The 13,821-nt window shown below is 51.5% G+C and overlaps 4 protein-coding genes across 4 annotated transcripts; 2 read left to right on the forward strand and 2 right to left on the reverse strand.

Annotated features, from left to right (window-relative positions):
* Positions 1-73: 73 nt before the first annotated feature.
* Positions 74-1,617, forward strand: aah1 (adenosine deaminase). The gene has a single exon (XM_071041243.1). It carries the CDS (start codon positions 336-338, stop codon positions 1,434-1,436), a length of 1,101 nt encoding a protein of 366 aa, XP_070895488.1. The 5' UTR covers positions 74-335; the 3' UTR covers positions 1,437-1,617.
* A 156-nt stretch (positions 1,618-1,773) lies between these two features.
* Positions 1,774-3,115, forward strand: BJX68DRAFT_244098 (complex I 24 kDa subunit family protein). Its single transcript, XM_071041244.1, has 3 exons — positions 1,774-1,970; positions 2,071-2,361; positions 2,439-3,115. The coding sequence occupies exons 1-3, from the start codon at positions 1,848-1,850 to the stop codon at positions 2,838-2,840; spliced, it is 816 nt and encodes a 271-aa protein (XP_070895489.1). The 5' UTR covers positions 1,774-1,847; the 3' UTR covers positions 2,841-3,115.
* A 128-nt stretch (positions 3,116-3,243) lies between these two features.
* Positions 3,244-10,535, reverse strand: BJX68DRAFT_270227 (putative SNF2 family helicase; the record flags this gene model as incomplete). Its single annotated transcript, XM_071046574.1, has 5 exons — positions 3,244-3,547; positions 3,616-8,451; positions 8,509-9,255; positions 9,337-9,481; positions 9,566-10,535. 5 exons carry the CDS (start codon positions 10,533-10,535, stop codon positions 3,244-3,246), a joined length of 7,002 nt encoding a protein of 2,333 aa, XP_070895490.1.
* A 362-nt stretch (positions 10,536-10,897) lies between these two features.
* Positions 10,898-13,502, reverse strand: BJX68DRAFT_156791 (L-Aspartase-like protein). The gene is made up of 3 exons (XM_071036764.1): positions 13,144-13,502; positions 12,986-13,092; positions 10,898-12,922 (listed from the first exon to the last, which is right to left on the reverse strand). Exons 1-3 carry the CDS (start codon positions 13,302-13,304, stop codon positions 11,016-11,018), a joined length of 2,175 nt encoding a protein of 724 aa, XP_070895491.1. The 5' UTR covers positions 13,305-13,502; the 3' UTR covers positions 10,898-11,015.
* Between the last annotated feature and the right edge of the window lie 319 nt (positions 13,503-13,821).

A 13,821-nucleotide genomic window follows, 5' to 3' on the forward strand; every position in this document is an offset into this window, starting at 1 on the left:
TAAGACCCACGGTTATCATTCTCGTATATCAAAGCCCAATTTCTGAGTCACTGTCACTAATTGTTTGACTCACGGCGACGCCTCGAGGGAACAGGGAGCCTGGTTATTGGTCCGTTGGCTGTCAAACTCTCGCACTTACGTATTTTCCAAGGTTGAACTCGGATTATTCAGGTACGCGTCGGAGGCTTATCTATGCGGAGTAGCTGCACAGCACGTGGACCTTTCATCGGCCATATAAAGTTCAAAGTCCATACTTGTATATATCCTTTTCCAGTTTTGCACAACCCCTTTCGCCTCTCTAATCCTCTCTGATACCCCCACGAAGTCCACCCACAATGTGCCACACACATCTTGATCCCAACTGGCACACTTTCCTTGCCTCACTCCCAAAATGTGAACACCACGTCCATCTCGAGGGCTGTCTTACCCCCTCTCTGATCTTCTCCCTCGCCACCAAAAACAACATCCCGCTCCCCGACCCCTCCGAGAACCCCGCCTACGCCTCGATAGACACCCTATCCCACCGCTACGGCCACTTCACATCTCTAGATGACTTCCTCAGCTTCTACTTCACAGGAATGACCGTGCTCCTAACAGAATCCGACTTCACAGAACTCGCCTGGTCCTACTTTCAAAAGGCGCACGCCGACGGCGTCCGCCACGCAGAGGTCTTCTTCGACCCGCAGGTCCACCAGGACCGCGGCGTGCCCTATGCTACGATCGTGGATGGGTATGTGGCAGGGTGTAAGCGGGCAGAGAGAGAGTTGGGGATCAGCACAAGGCTGATTATGTGCTTCTTGAAGCATTTGTCCGTTGAGTCCGCGGAGAAGTTGTATGCTACTGCTCTTGACGCGGGGCATTTAACGCCGCAGGTGGGGAGTCAGGATGGTGGGAGTGTTATCCATGGGTTGGGGGCTTCTTCTACGGAGGTCGGGCCCCCGAAGGATATGTTTAGAGACATTTACGCCTCTGCCTCGGCGAAGGGGATCAACCTTACCTCGCACGCGGGTGAAGAGGGTGACGCCTCGTATATCGCTGCGGCGTTGGAGATCGGCGCAACGAGGATCGATCACGGTGTGAGGCTTGCTGAAGACCCGGAACTTATGAAGCAGGTTGCGGAACGGGGCGTCTTGCTCACTGTGTGTCCTGTGTCGAATGTGCAGCTGAAGGGCGTGGAGAGGATTGACCAGATGCCGATCCGGAAGTTCCTGGATGCTGGGGTGAAATTCAGCATCAACAGTGATGATCCGGCGTACTTTGGGGCGTATATCCTCGAGTGCTATTGTGCTGTGCAGGAGGCTTTTAACCTCAGTGTTGAGGAATGGAAGCTGATTGCGGTGAATAGTGTACAGGGAAGCTGGGTCGGTGAGGAAAGAAAGAGAGAACTGCTAGGTGAGATTGAAGGATGTGTTGAGAAGCATAAGGGGCTTTTATAGTCGGTTTATTGTATATAGTCTCCGTGATGCTGGGCCTAGATATAGACAGTCGCGTTCCACAATTCAGGCCATGATACCCATTCAAAAAATGTAGCATTACGCTCAATCTTCGCTGTCGGAGCCAATCCATTAAATGGCAAAACTCTCATCTCCCGGAAGAATTCAACAAATTCAATACTGCAGAGTGTCGAAAGATGAAGTTCAATAAGTGGAAGCCGTCAAGGTGGAAAGCCGCTTTTATAAGCACATTGGGCGGAGCTTGTAATCTCCGCCCTCTGATTGGCCACTGGCCAGCACCCGCAAAGCCGGACGGTCACCAACTTCGGCCTCGAACTTCATCAAACGCATCCTCAAATTAACGTCTTATCCCAACCTCACCCCTCTCATACCCCCCTCCTCGCGCCGCCAGCAATGGCTTCCAAATTCTTCCCCGCCCTCCCACGGGCCACCCGCCATTTGACTCGTCATGTCCCCAAGCCCCAATTCAGACCCTTTTCCGCCGGTCCGCAACGGTTCAGCGATACTCTCCACGTGGTACGTCAACGATTCTCGCTGTGCCGTCGCCAATTGCATGTTGCAAATTGAACAATTGGACACATATCGAGAGGAATGCTAACAAATCCGAACCGCACAGCACCGCAACACCCCCCAAAACAACCCCTCGATCCCCTTCAAGTTCTCAGAACAGAACAACCAGCTCATCGAAGAGATTATCGCCCGCTACCCGCCGCAATACAAAAAGGCCGCTGTCATGCCCCTGCTGGACCTGGGCCAGCGCCAACACGGCTTCACCAGCATCAGCGTCATGAACGAGGTCGCCCGCCTGCTCGAGATGCCCCCGATGCGCGTCTACGAAGTTGCTACCTTTTACACAATGTATAACCGCGACCCTGTTGGGAAGTTCTTTGTTCAGCTTTGCACGACGGTATGACATACCCCCATACAGAAGAAAATATGGAATTTGCTTGGGCAGGTGGAAACTAATAGGATACATGTGTATAGACACCCTGCCAACTCGGCGGCTGCGGCAGCGACAAGATCGTCCAAGCCATCACAGAACATCTCGGCATCACCCCGGGCCACACAACCGAAGACGGCCTGTTCACATTCATCGAAGTCGAGTGCCTAGGCGCCTGCGTCAACGCGCCCATGGTCCAGATCAACGACGACTACTACGAGGATCTCACCCCGGAGTCCATCAAGACCCTTCTCACCGCGCTCAAGGAGTCCGTGACCGCTACCTCTGGCCCAGTCAAGATCCCTGCCCCCGGGCCACTCAGCGGAAGAGATACGTGCGAGAACAGCGCTGGTCTTACCAGTCTGAAGAACCCCGTTTGGGATCCCGCGACGATGATGAGGAAGGATGGGGCGTTGGATGGCGAGGCGGCGCAGGCTGCGCAATAGACGATTTATTTCGAATAATAGGCAAGAGAAAAGAGAGAATATAGCTTCCATGTCGTTGTTCGGTGTTGGTTCCGTTTATTTTCCGCCTTTGACACGTTTTTCCTCTCCCCGTCTTCCCATCCTGAGCTGGTTGACGGACGAGGCTATAGGGTGCCGGTTATGTATGTATAGTATGTTGGTTCTGGTCTTGCTTGTACGCAAAGAAGAGAAGAGAAGATACCAAGACCAGGAGCTTCGATAGAAGGTTTAGTACCCAATGCACTTTTATCCTTTCATATTGAACATTGAATTGAATCTCTTGATGCTCAAATGACACAGTTTCCGCAGAGTTATTCCCATCTACTCTTACGTACAATACAAATCTTAGTTCTCCTCCTCCGACTTCTCCGACACCCTTCAGCACTCAGAACGCATTATCAACAACCAGCTCCGGACCCTGGCAGCTGATCGCCTCTGATTTCGACGCCTCCTCAGCCGACACCAAGACCGCTTCTCCACCTCTCTCAACAACCACTTTGTCCCTCCTATCCTGGAAGATATTCACATCGATCGTCATCTTCGCGAGCAGATGGTAAACTTGGACGTGTCTGGTTTGTCCGTATCGTCGGCATCGGCCGATAGCTTGGATCATGGACGACTCATAGTCGTATTGGGTTTGGGTTAGGAGGGGCGAGAGAAAGATGATATGGTTCGCGCATTGGAGGTTTCTATTCAGATGAAAGGCTTGGTTAGATAATACCCAAGGCCAAATTCTAGATGAAGAGAGTGAACTTACAGTCCCGCTGCCATCTCACTGCCCAGGTTCAACAAGAGGACTTTGTTCTCCCCGAAACTGGTCTTCTGGAATTGCTCGATCTTCTGGGTTAACTGGCGGCCGGTAGAGAAAATGGTTATGTGTTTGATTCTGGCCAGGTCCAGTGCTTTGGATGCTATCTGCATCAAGTCCGGGAACTGGATGAAGAGGAGAACGCGCTCATCAACTGGAACTCTGTTTTGAATGATATCGACGAGGGCGTCGAGCTTAGTGCCACCGTATCTGGAGCTCTGGTCCATGTTTCTGTCTCCGCCCAGATCATTTGGGCTGAAGGTCATGGCATTGATGACGTTGAATTTCTTTCCAGAACCCCGGCATCCTATGACCGCACATTCTTCTTTTTCGATTGTTATCGGCGTACAGTTCGAGCACAATGCGTGGCCGCACGAGCCGAGGATATTCATCTTGGCTAGCGATTCAGGCCGACCCAGGCAGCGATGGCAAGGGAAGATCTTCTGCGATCCCGTCTGTACCTGCAGAGCAGTTCCAAGGAAGCGCAGTGCTCGCTCACGGAGAACCCATTCGACTATTAGGTTGCGGATCGTGGTTGTGACTTCTCGGAGCATCGGTTCGAACTCCCCAACCCGCGTTGGTTTCATGGGCAGAGGAAGGGTATCCTTCGACTTCCTTTTGGCTTGGTTAGAGCTGGTCTCTTCAGCATCATCGCCTTCGATTTCGACATTGGCATGGCCGTGCAGACTCGCGAAGAACAGCTTCCAGTCATCTCTATGTGACTTGAAGATGGCGTCCTTGATGAGAGGGTACGCTTCCTCTGTCACTAGCATATCACCAAAGTCGTGTCGAACCACACTTTCAATGAACTTGTGGAACTTTTCATATTTCACATCACATGCGTTGTAAACCCAGGCAGCCAACTTGACCATGTCTTTGAACTCATCCTTCAGCTTTACCAGCTGCTCCAAGCGAACGTTGATAAGGGATTGGCAGGTAGCCGCTTCCGGTTGGCCATCTCCATTCCAACGTCCCTGGAGCGCAAGAGACGTGCAGCGCTTCAGCAGGGCCTCTTCTGCCGTTGAACTGCTTTCGATAATCTCATCGAGCCGGTCTGCCTGGTCGCTGCCGAATCGCCCTCGGCCACCGCTGCGACGAAGTTGCCGATTGTATGTCATCAGCTGCTTATACAACTCAAGATAGACGACCTTCTCTGCGGGCGATTGCTCGACAAGAATGATATGCTCAGTTGACGGAATCTCGTCAATCTCCGCAACATTTCGCCGCGCAAATCGGTCTAGGAAGATTTGAGCAACCTCGTGTCGACGCCTGTGCCATGCTTCGCTCTGTGTAGACTGAAAAGACTGAAACGTCTCCGCCTCAGAGCGCTGCCTATGGAGGGATTTCAGCCGTCTATTCTGCGAGTGTATATCGCCATCATCGTCAACTCCAAGATGTACACCTAGAAACGGGGCAATAGTGTTCACGTCTGCAAAGTCATTGAGTGGTGGCGTGCCAGAGAGGACCCACTTGGAGTGAGCCCGCAACGAAAGTAACTGGCTTAGTCTGTCTGTGTTTGCATATGTGAACTCATCGACTACCAGCCGATTGAACTCGAAGGCATGGAAGAAGGCCGCTGTAAGGGTCTCCCAATGTTGGGATTCCGCGTTCTTGTCTATGCTAAACTGCTTCCTGTCGTTCCAAGTGCTCTGGCACTTGCTTCCTGGGGTGGCTTGACCGGACTTCCGTTTCCTGCTGTTTCCTTTCTGCTGAGTGCGTGGGCGGCATCTCTCCGATGAAATTGTGTCACACTCGGTGTCTTCGTCGGTCGAGTATGCGTCCAAGCCCTCCTCCACTTCTTCCTGTTTGATCCCAAATGACTTCGGTGGTGCGAGCTCCAGGTTCTTGTGGACTCTGTCGGCAAGAGAGTTTGGATCGTCCTCATCGCTCATTTCAGAATTTTCATCATCACTAGACACATCCGCATATGATACGCCAGTCGACGCTTCTTTATTCTTATCTCCTTGTGCCAGCTCGTACTGCTTCCCTCTCAGCCGTCTCGACGGAACATAGATACAGTCCTCTTCCACGGGTTTGACCTTATCGCGTGCGGCCCGCAAACTGTTGAGAAAAGCTGCCGGGCCTTGTTCCGCCAGTATCTGGACCTGGTCTTTCATCAATTGATGTGTATTCAGGAACCAGTCGTCAAAATGTCTACCCGGCTTCGATGGAACACGAGAGGCGCCACAGAACTTTTGCATACGTTGATAATATGCCGGGGTGTTGAAGACAGACCATGAGACTAGAATGATGTCGGAATCTCTGATGTCTGCAATGGTCGTCTTTGCCAATGCTGCGGCGGAGGGGAAGACGAGGACTCTGTACTTGTCTCCTAGGAATTTGGCAATTTCCGACTGCCATTGCTGGAGCATGATAGATGGGACAACAATGAGGGTCGCATCACTAGGAATAAATCCTTCGCCATTCAGAGAAACAGCTGCGTTGAACTTGATTTTTCCGTACTGCAAGTCGATCAACCCTAGAACGATGGCTGTTTTCCCGTAACCGACATCGTCCGCCAGGATGCCTCCTCGTACGGTCTTTGAAGCGGCGACTCTTCCTTCTGCACGCCACATCAGGGTTGGCAAAAGCGCCTCTTCAATCTCTTCCTCAGTGAAAGGCTCAATGTCGTCAGCTTCTTGGTTTGCCATCCATGACAGAGAACGCAGCTGCTCTGGCCGCAGTTCCAGCAGAAATCTGGGCGGCTGTGAGCTTGACAGATCCTGCTTGTTGCTCCTTAAGACGAATTTAGGAAAGACCATGTTCCTTGTGTCATATGAGTTCGGCACAAGTCGCCAATGAAGAGAACAGCTGTCGACACATGAGTTGACTAGTTTCGAGATAGCCTGGTGCAGCAGCGTTTGGATATTGAGCGTGATGCGAAAATCTCCGAGACGCTGCTCGCCAGTGCGGCGGCATATCAAAAATGGCGGGGGTCGCAGTTTGACCTGGCGTTCGTATCTAGCTGCTCCATACGGATCTTCATATGCCCTCAGCCATCCTCTCCGATTCCGGCCCCAAATGATCTTTGGCTTTTCTGGTACGCAACTGTAGCATTGCTCCAGCTTGAGCTCATCTTGGGCAACTTGCTTCCAGTCCCCAAACCATGAATGCGCAGCGGCTTTCTGCAGCAGCCATGCATGGTCTCGCAACAGGCCAGAGGCATCTGTTGGATCTGTGACAGTCCATTCGGCGGAATCAGGTGGCGTGTCAATGACACCTACCGGTGCCTCAAAGGACATCAACGTGATATTGGTGTCATGGCATTTGTCTTTGTTAATGCAAAATGAGGCATCGGGGTCCAAATTGTAGCACCTAATCGGCTCGTCAACATCGCCACCATAGCAGCGCAGAGTGGCATCTTCGACAGGCAACCACTTTCGATGATAAACTTTTACTATAATTGACCTCTCTGAGACATTCGACGACCGCCACGTGTGCGTGATCTCAGCAATGGTTGAACGGCTCCCATAACCCTGGTTGCGTCGATGCTCAAGGGAAAAGACAAACGCATCAAGCTTCGGCTCTCCCAGCTTGGTCGGATCCAAGAACAGGTACATAGCCGGCTGCCCGCTGGCTGCTGGCCTCTTGTGAAGACAGGCGTTGGCTGTGCCACAATCCTGAAGAAGCTCATAGGTACCCCGGATGTCCAACTCCAAGTACTTGATCGATTCCAAGGGGCCCTGAACTGTGATGTGAGTCCAAACTTTTGAATCCTGAAATCCTCCCAATTCCAATCCGCATCTTGCCTCGTAGGAAGGAACCCGGTCGCCGCTTCCAGAAATAGCAAAAGGGGTGGGCGTGCTAATGGGTGAACAGATTTCCCAAGTGCCTTCCAAAAGTGATCCAACCTGCGGCACCTTCATACGGGCAATCGGCTTTGACAAAATCTCGCGGATCAGACTAACAGCAGGATACGACTCATGTGGCTTTGCAAAAAGCTGCCAAACAATATCATCCCGTCCAATAACGAGGTTCAAAAAAGAATACTTGCCGCCGTATACAGCAGTCCAAACTTCACCTCGTTTGACATCCAAAAAGCGCAGTTCATCACCAGGCACTCTAAGTAGTGCGTCCCAAAAGTCGTCCCAGATATGCGGTATACCAGGATGATCCAATTCTGGTGCCTTCCATTCTTCGCGAGATAAGTTGTGTACCAAAAGCCTTGCCGGCAAGATGCTCCGAAGCTCACTGATGAAATCAAAGGGCGCGGAGCGTTCCAAGTCAGTCCAGCGTTCATAAGCATGAGTGGGGTTACCACTGCACTCGGAGCACGCTGTGTGCGAGCATAGTGTACACTTCAATATCACTGCTCGCGTCGAACTCTGTCTTTCGCACATGCAATATCTCGCGCTGCTCGCTGCTCGCGCACGGAGATTTGGGAGATCAACAGCAGTGCTTGAGTCTAGCAACATGGAGCTCGGTATCATGGTGTTCTCTTGGGGAGTTATGATCTTGTGTTTGAGTGCGCGAGGATTTGCTGCTTGAGATACATTTCCCTTTTTGAGAACCTTATGGCCGACGATGAGTGCAGAAAGGATTGCAGCGCCGACGACAGGAGAGCTCATCGCGTTTCCAGCGAGGTCTTGGAGTTCGCGCTGAGTCTCTTGCGTTAACAAAAGCCTGTCTAGCGGTAGGCCTTGTAGACCAAGAGACTCGAGACCGCAAAGAGGCCCGCCCCTGGTCGTCATATATGGGATGCCACAGGGTGTAATACAACCAACAATACCATAGGCGCGAGAATCAATCTCGCGATCGATCCCTTGCGATAGCTCCAGGCATCTCCTAAAATAAGTAAGTAGCTATGCATTAAATGAAGATAAGCAAAGAGGGAAGTCATACTCTTTGTAGTTCATATCACATCCCTCCGCCAGCTTCCTCAAAAAGTTGACATCAATCGTGTCCCAGACCCGCTCCGGCAACGATTTAACCCAGGTTTGCCACGCGAAGTCCGGCATCCGACAAGTTCCATCATCCTGAGACTTGCTAACGGGCCGACGATGTCCAAGGCCCTGGCTAAGTCGATAGTTCTGATGCCTAACCTGATACTTGGCCCAGTTAACTGTAGCCCTCGCAGACGACGCCGACGAGGCAATCTTCATCGCCATGTCGCGCTCAATCTGCTCGAGTCTCCTGTCATCTACATCCATCAAAAACATACCAGCAGGCGAGCTTGCGGGACGCTTGAACTTTGCCAACACTTCGGTCCATGTTCGCATATCTTCTTCCGAAAGCCCATTCCCATCCATGCGCCGCTTGTCGACGCAGAACATGTACACTCGCTCGCGGGTCTGCGGGAGGTAGTATGCTTTTGTGTCGACGTCTGCGCGAATAGCAAAGTAGTCAATCTCATTCCAGTGTTTCGCGATCTTTTCCCACGGGGCAGATTTCACGTTCTCTAGGATAACGAGACGAGGCCTGTACGTCATTGCGTATCGGACGATTCCCCAAAACGTGCCGCCAGACTCGCCCTTTTCGTCGAGGGTCTTGCGGTGGTTGTTCAGCACGGAAAAGTCGACGCACGCGAAGCCGGCGATGAGAATGTCGGCGTTTTTGGGAATCTTCTCGGTGGCGCCATACGCGGTTTGGCTTTGTTGGTTAGCAGTGCGATCTATACATACGATGCGAGACCATAAGTCAGGAAAGAATAAGAGGGATCGAGAAACATACGCAACTCTATCCTTGAGCTCAGCCACATCTCGAAAGAGAAGAGGGGGGTGAAAGTTTCGCTCAATATACGCCTGCTTGAAGGGAACAATCTCGGCGCTAAACAGGTGTTTGAAGTTCAAGTTCTTATTGGAATGTTTCCGCAGATCTAGAGCATATGTTAGCAAGTACACGCCTCAGAATAAGACACAATGTAAGTAGAAGTAGAGGTAAAGAAATGGTGGGTACTCACTATCCTTGACCATCTCCAACGCCAGCAACGGCGCCTCAGTCCCCGAACAAACTGTGACAACCCTCAAGGGCCTCTCCCCCAAATACTCCAAGACCTCATCAAGCCCCAAGTCAATGGCTTTGTCCGCAAGAGACTTGTAGATATCACTAAGCTTGTACATGGGCGGGAGACTCAAGGCAAGTTGCGTCCGAGCCCTCATGGGGCCCGAGTAGGGCTGCGAGCGGGCTATCTCGGGGACATCAAGGTCGATTGCAGAGTCAGTGACATTGGAGTTGGCGGTCAGGGTAGAGTTAGAGGAGGTAGTGGAGGCCATAGCGGTAGATGTGCATGTGCGCTGCGTCCTAGGTCTGCCTCTAGGCCTGTAATTGGACCTGGCGGTAGCTGGCCTTGATCGGGAAGCGCGAGGGATCGATCTTGCTCTTGGCCTTGCTTGAGTGACGGGCATTGGAGAACTCTGTGCAGTTCGAATGCTTCCTCGTTCTGAGTAAGCATCATCGACAGATGAGGTGTCGGTGGTTATATCAGTGACAGACGCATCCTTCTGAGTCTCGCGCTCGGCTCCAGTTTCAGCTTCGACTCTGGTTTGAATCTGAACTTCAACAGCAGCCAAAGACCGCCTAGAACGCTTGGCAGGCCTTGAAGGCTCATCATCGCTCTCATCACCTTTCCCATCTGAAGTGCCGTGCACAGCTGAATCCAGAGGAACTGTAGCAGAAGCAGCAGCCCGCGATCTAGTAAGGCGCAGCGTCACGATACATCTCGGTCGCACCTCAACACCAGGAAGATCCTCTCCGTCTTTGGCTCTCTCCTCGGCTTTAAACACCACGGCTTTAGTCTCAGACTGGGCATTATTTCGATCGGGAGTAGCAACAGGCGATGCATTCTGACGAAGCGTGATGGACCGCCTAGAGCGGGTTGAGGCGAGGGTGCGGAGGGGCAGGGAGGGGGGTCTTTTTCTTTTGGGTGGCATTCTGGGAACTCTGGGGGGGTAGATTCTAATCAATTGAAATGGTTTGAAGGGCTTGAGAGGCAGATTGATTCCCTTTATCTGCAATGTGGTTAGAGAAGGTGAGGTTTATAGGTAGGGTTCAAGGAGTCACGTGGAGGATGGGAGGTGGTGGAGATGGGGAGGAAAGAAGCAGGGAAAGTTAGGAAGAAAAAGAAAAAACCAGAGAAAGGGAACAGAAAATTCTTTTCTTGTGAAGTGAATACATTGCGACTAGAGGGGTTGTGTCGCCCTGGTGTGAGGCTTGCACTATGGTCAAAATGTGCTCATTTCCTGGCAGACAAGCAAAAACACAAGGACTAGATTGAAAATGCCATCCCAAAGCATTAAGCATTATCCATGTATTGAAAGGGACTAACTAGGATTAGGTACGTCATTAAAATAAACACAGAAAAGTCATTGCTCCCCTTTATCCAAGCATCGCTCCAGGCAATCGCAATGAATTCAGTCCAGCCCGTTTCCAGAAGAAGCAGGGGTCGGGGTCTCTCTCCAATCTACGCTTACATCCAACTCATCAATGGCAGTAGAGCTCAGCGACTGCAATAATGGATTCATGAGACGCCCGTCTCGAATCGCCTCGTATATAATTGATATCCACGAGCCGATGGTCTTTTTGGCACGGCCGTTGTGAGTCTCGCTGTCGATGGTGGGATGTTCAACGAAGCCCTGGTGGAAAGGAACACCTAGCTCTTGTCGTACTGTTTCATACAAAACCTTAGAGCCCTCACCAAGCAGATTCACAGTATGTTGCTTCGAGAAAAATGCAGCTGCGGTTTCTTGGTACGCATTGTTCAACGCGTCCTGTGCTTGGCTTTTCCATGCCTCCAGATCTCCCAGTCTAGGGCCGCTGTGGTGCTTGAGCTTCTCAAGGAGTATTGAGAGAGCGTTCTCAATCACCGAGTGCACCCGGTCGAAAGGACTGAGACGGTTGGTTGTCGGCCATGCTTCCGTCAAGTAATTGTTGAGGGTATTGTCCAAGGCCGCTAGCTCTAACTCGGAGAGGTATGTCGAGAATATGTTCGATGTGACGGCATGAAGTTGTACCTTCGCTTGCTCTAGAAAAGCGAGATGAAGGGCGCGAAGGTCCAGAGCTTGGCATGCAATGTATAGGTCACAGGCGCACATGAGAGATAGAATCTCGACAGCTTGCATGCTGTACCGAGCAGACACCAAAGCCATAGAGTTAATGGCTTGGTTGCGCATCTCTGCTGACTGAACGTGCGAGCTGACGGGGTTCGAGAGATAGCCCAGCTCTGCCATATATGATGCCATGCTAATGTCCACTCCCTTCATGGTGAACGACAAGCTTGGGTCATCTGCAACAAGATTGGTTGGAAGGCCATTGTTTAGGCTGGGATCAATCATCTCTGTTGCTTGGGAGAAGATTAATCGACCAAACATCTGCAAGCACAATCGGGTTTTCTCCATGGCAGAGGTGATCGAAACTGCCTGGAAATTGCCACCAGAGAAGACACTGTTTGTCTTCACATCCACAAGCGGATTGTCACAGGTGGAGTTGAGCTCAACAGTGACTTGCCGATGAGCTAGAAGTAGATCTTCCAGCTGAGGTCCCACCCATTGCGGCACACAGCGCCAAGCATAGCGATCTTGAATCAATCCTGGACGGTCTTGAACTCTCTGGGTCTCTAGACCTTGTGCCAACTTCGAACCCCGGAGGAAAGCAAGCAGGTTATTTGCGCACTCGATCTGTCCATCGTGAGGTCGAACAGCAGAGATAAACGGATGAAAACTCTCGGCAGTCCCTGTGAGAGCCTCGACACCCATGGCAGAGAGAGCCTGGACGAGCACAGACAACTGGTGTGTCTCGTACAACACCAAGCTAGCGACCGCAGCGGACGTCGAAGTTCCATTGATCAGCCCCAGTCCTTCTTTCGGTCCCAATTTCTGGGCTTCCATGTCCACGGATTGTAGTCCATCACTCGACTTCATAATCCGAGTTTTATCTCCATCCTGCACCCGAACATAAACATCCGGATTTCCTTCGATAGTACCAGCAATATAGGAGAGCGGCATCAGATCTCCCGAGGCAGAGATTGAGCCCCTCAAAGGAACAACCGGGGTGATTTGATGTTGTAGCAGACGAACCATTGATTCAAGCACAGGGAGCTTCACGGCAGAATGTCCACGGAGATTCGAGTTGCAACGGGCTACCATAGTACCCCGTACCCATGCAGCTGGCATGGCATGTGATTCGAGCTGCGAGTTTGTTGAGCCATCCTTGTCCGACTCCACCAGGATACCAGCTTGCGTTAGCTGTAGTAGTGCGGACTGAAGTGCGACCACCTTGTCTGTCCTCGAGTCCGCGCTTCCGCCAAACCCAGTATTGACTCCTGCGCCGCCATGTCAGTCCATCATGTTCCACGTGGCTATGCTCGACTGAGCATTCCACTAACCATATACACTGTAGCCATTGTCAAGTTGGTCCTTCAAAACCCTGATACTTGTATCGATTCTGTCGAGGATCACCGGATCCCTAGTGATTTTGGGTATACAACGATGGCTACCGTCATAAGTAAGAGCATATATCCTCGATAACGACTTTTTGACTTACTGGGCCACCGCTACCACTCCGGGTATATCAAGCTTTGTGCCATCGAGCTCAATTTCACCATCATTGATTATCCCCTGTAATCGGTTCCAAGCCCGAAGTGTAGTATGAAGATGCGTCTGGCATGATGCTGCCTTCATTTCCAGGTATTCTGCGGTCAGCATGGTACCAAGCTAGTGGTGAAATGTTCCTAGCGGGGGAGGTCTCGGAGAGAAAGGTCCCTGCAGCAGCGCCGTCAGTCAGGATCGAAATAATATCGGAATTGACGAGCGTCAACGGGCAAGGCACTTAATGTCCCACAGCAGCATTCTTATTTATACTTCGTAGATCCTAGCATCCGGATCTTCTTCGTACTTTTCCAAGCCTGGCCCACAATGGTCAAGTCTTGTTATCCGACCATCAAAAAAAAGCAAAATAAAAAAAATGTTGAGCGAAAGAGCAGGGACGCGCATTCCAGGATAGTTAGCGATTGGTGAAAAAGCAAGGTCTGGGCTGGTTCAGGACGCCTCCGACCGCTCCAGTGGCCGAACCCAGGGATGCGGGACGTGATCTTCCATCGTTCATGTATGTGATTTGTTGGATTTGATGATGCCACAATGATCATCTCCGATCCTTTTCAGGTAGCCAGAAGTAATTGTCATTGACAGCGTGGTTTCAGCCCGAGCCCGTCCTCCCCTCTTG

This window comes from Aspergillus pseudodeflectus, assembly GCF_044049435.1.
Source record: "Aspergillus pseudodeflectus strain CBS 756.74 chromosome Unknown BJX68scaffold_47, whole genome shotgun sequence".
NCBI classification, from domain to species: domain Eukaryota; kingdom Fungi; phylum Ascomycota; class Eurotiomycetes; order Eurotiales; family Aspergillaceae; genus Aspergillus; species Aspergillus pseudodeflectus.

Bases quoted from the DNA above. Each gene is read 5' to 3' on its own strand.
- aah1 (XM_071041243.1), top strand. From the start codon at position 336: ATGTGCCACACACATCTTGATCCCAACTGGCACACTTTCCTTGCCTCA.
- BJX68DRAFT_244098 (XM_071041244.1), top strand. From the start codon at position 1,848: ATGGCTTCCAAATTCTTCCCCGCCCTCCCACGGGCCACCCGCCATTTG. The intron at 1,971-2,070 runs GTACGTCAACGA...CGAACCGCACAG, and splicing joins TCAGCGATACTCTCCACGTG to CACCGCAACACCCCCCAAAA. The intron at 2,362-2,438 runs GTATGACATACC...ACATGTGTATAG, and splicing joins TTGTTCAGCTTTGCACGACG to ACACCCTGCCAACTCGGCGG.
- BJX68DRAFT_156791 (XM_071036764.1), bottom strand. From the start codon at position 13,304: ATGCTGACCGCAGAATACCTGGAAATGAAGGCAGCATCATGCCAGACG. The intron at 13,093-13,143 runs GTAAGTCAAAAA...TTATGACGGTAG, and splicing joins GGAGTGGTAGCGGTGGCCCA to CCATCGTTGTATACCCAAAA. The intron at 12,923-12,985 runs GTTAGTGGAATG...ATGGCGGCGCAG, and splicing joins CAATGGCTACAGTGTATATG to GAGTCAATACTGGGTTTGGC.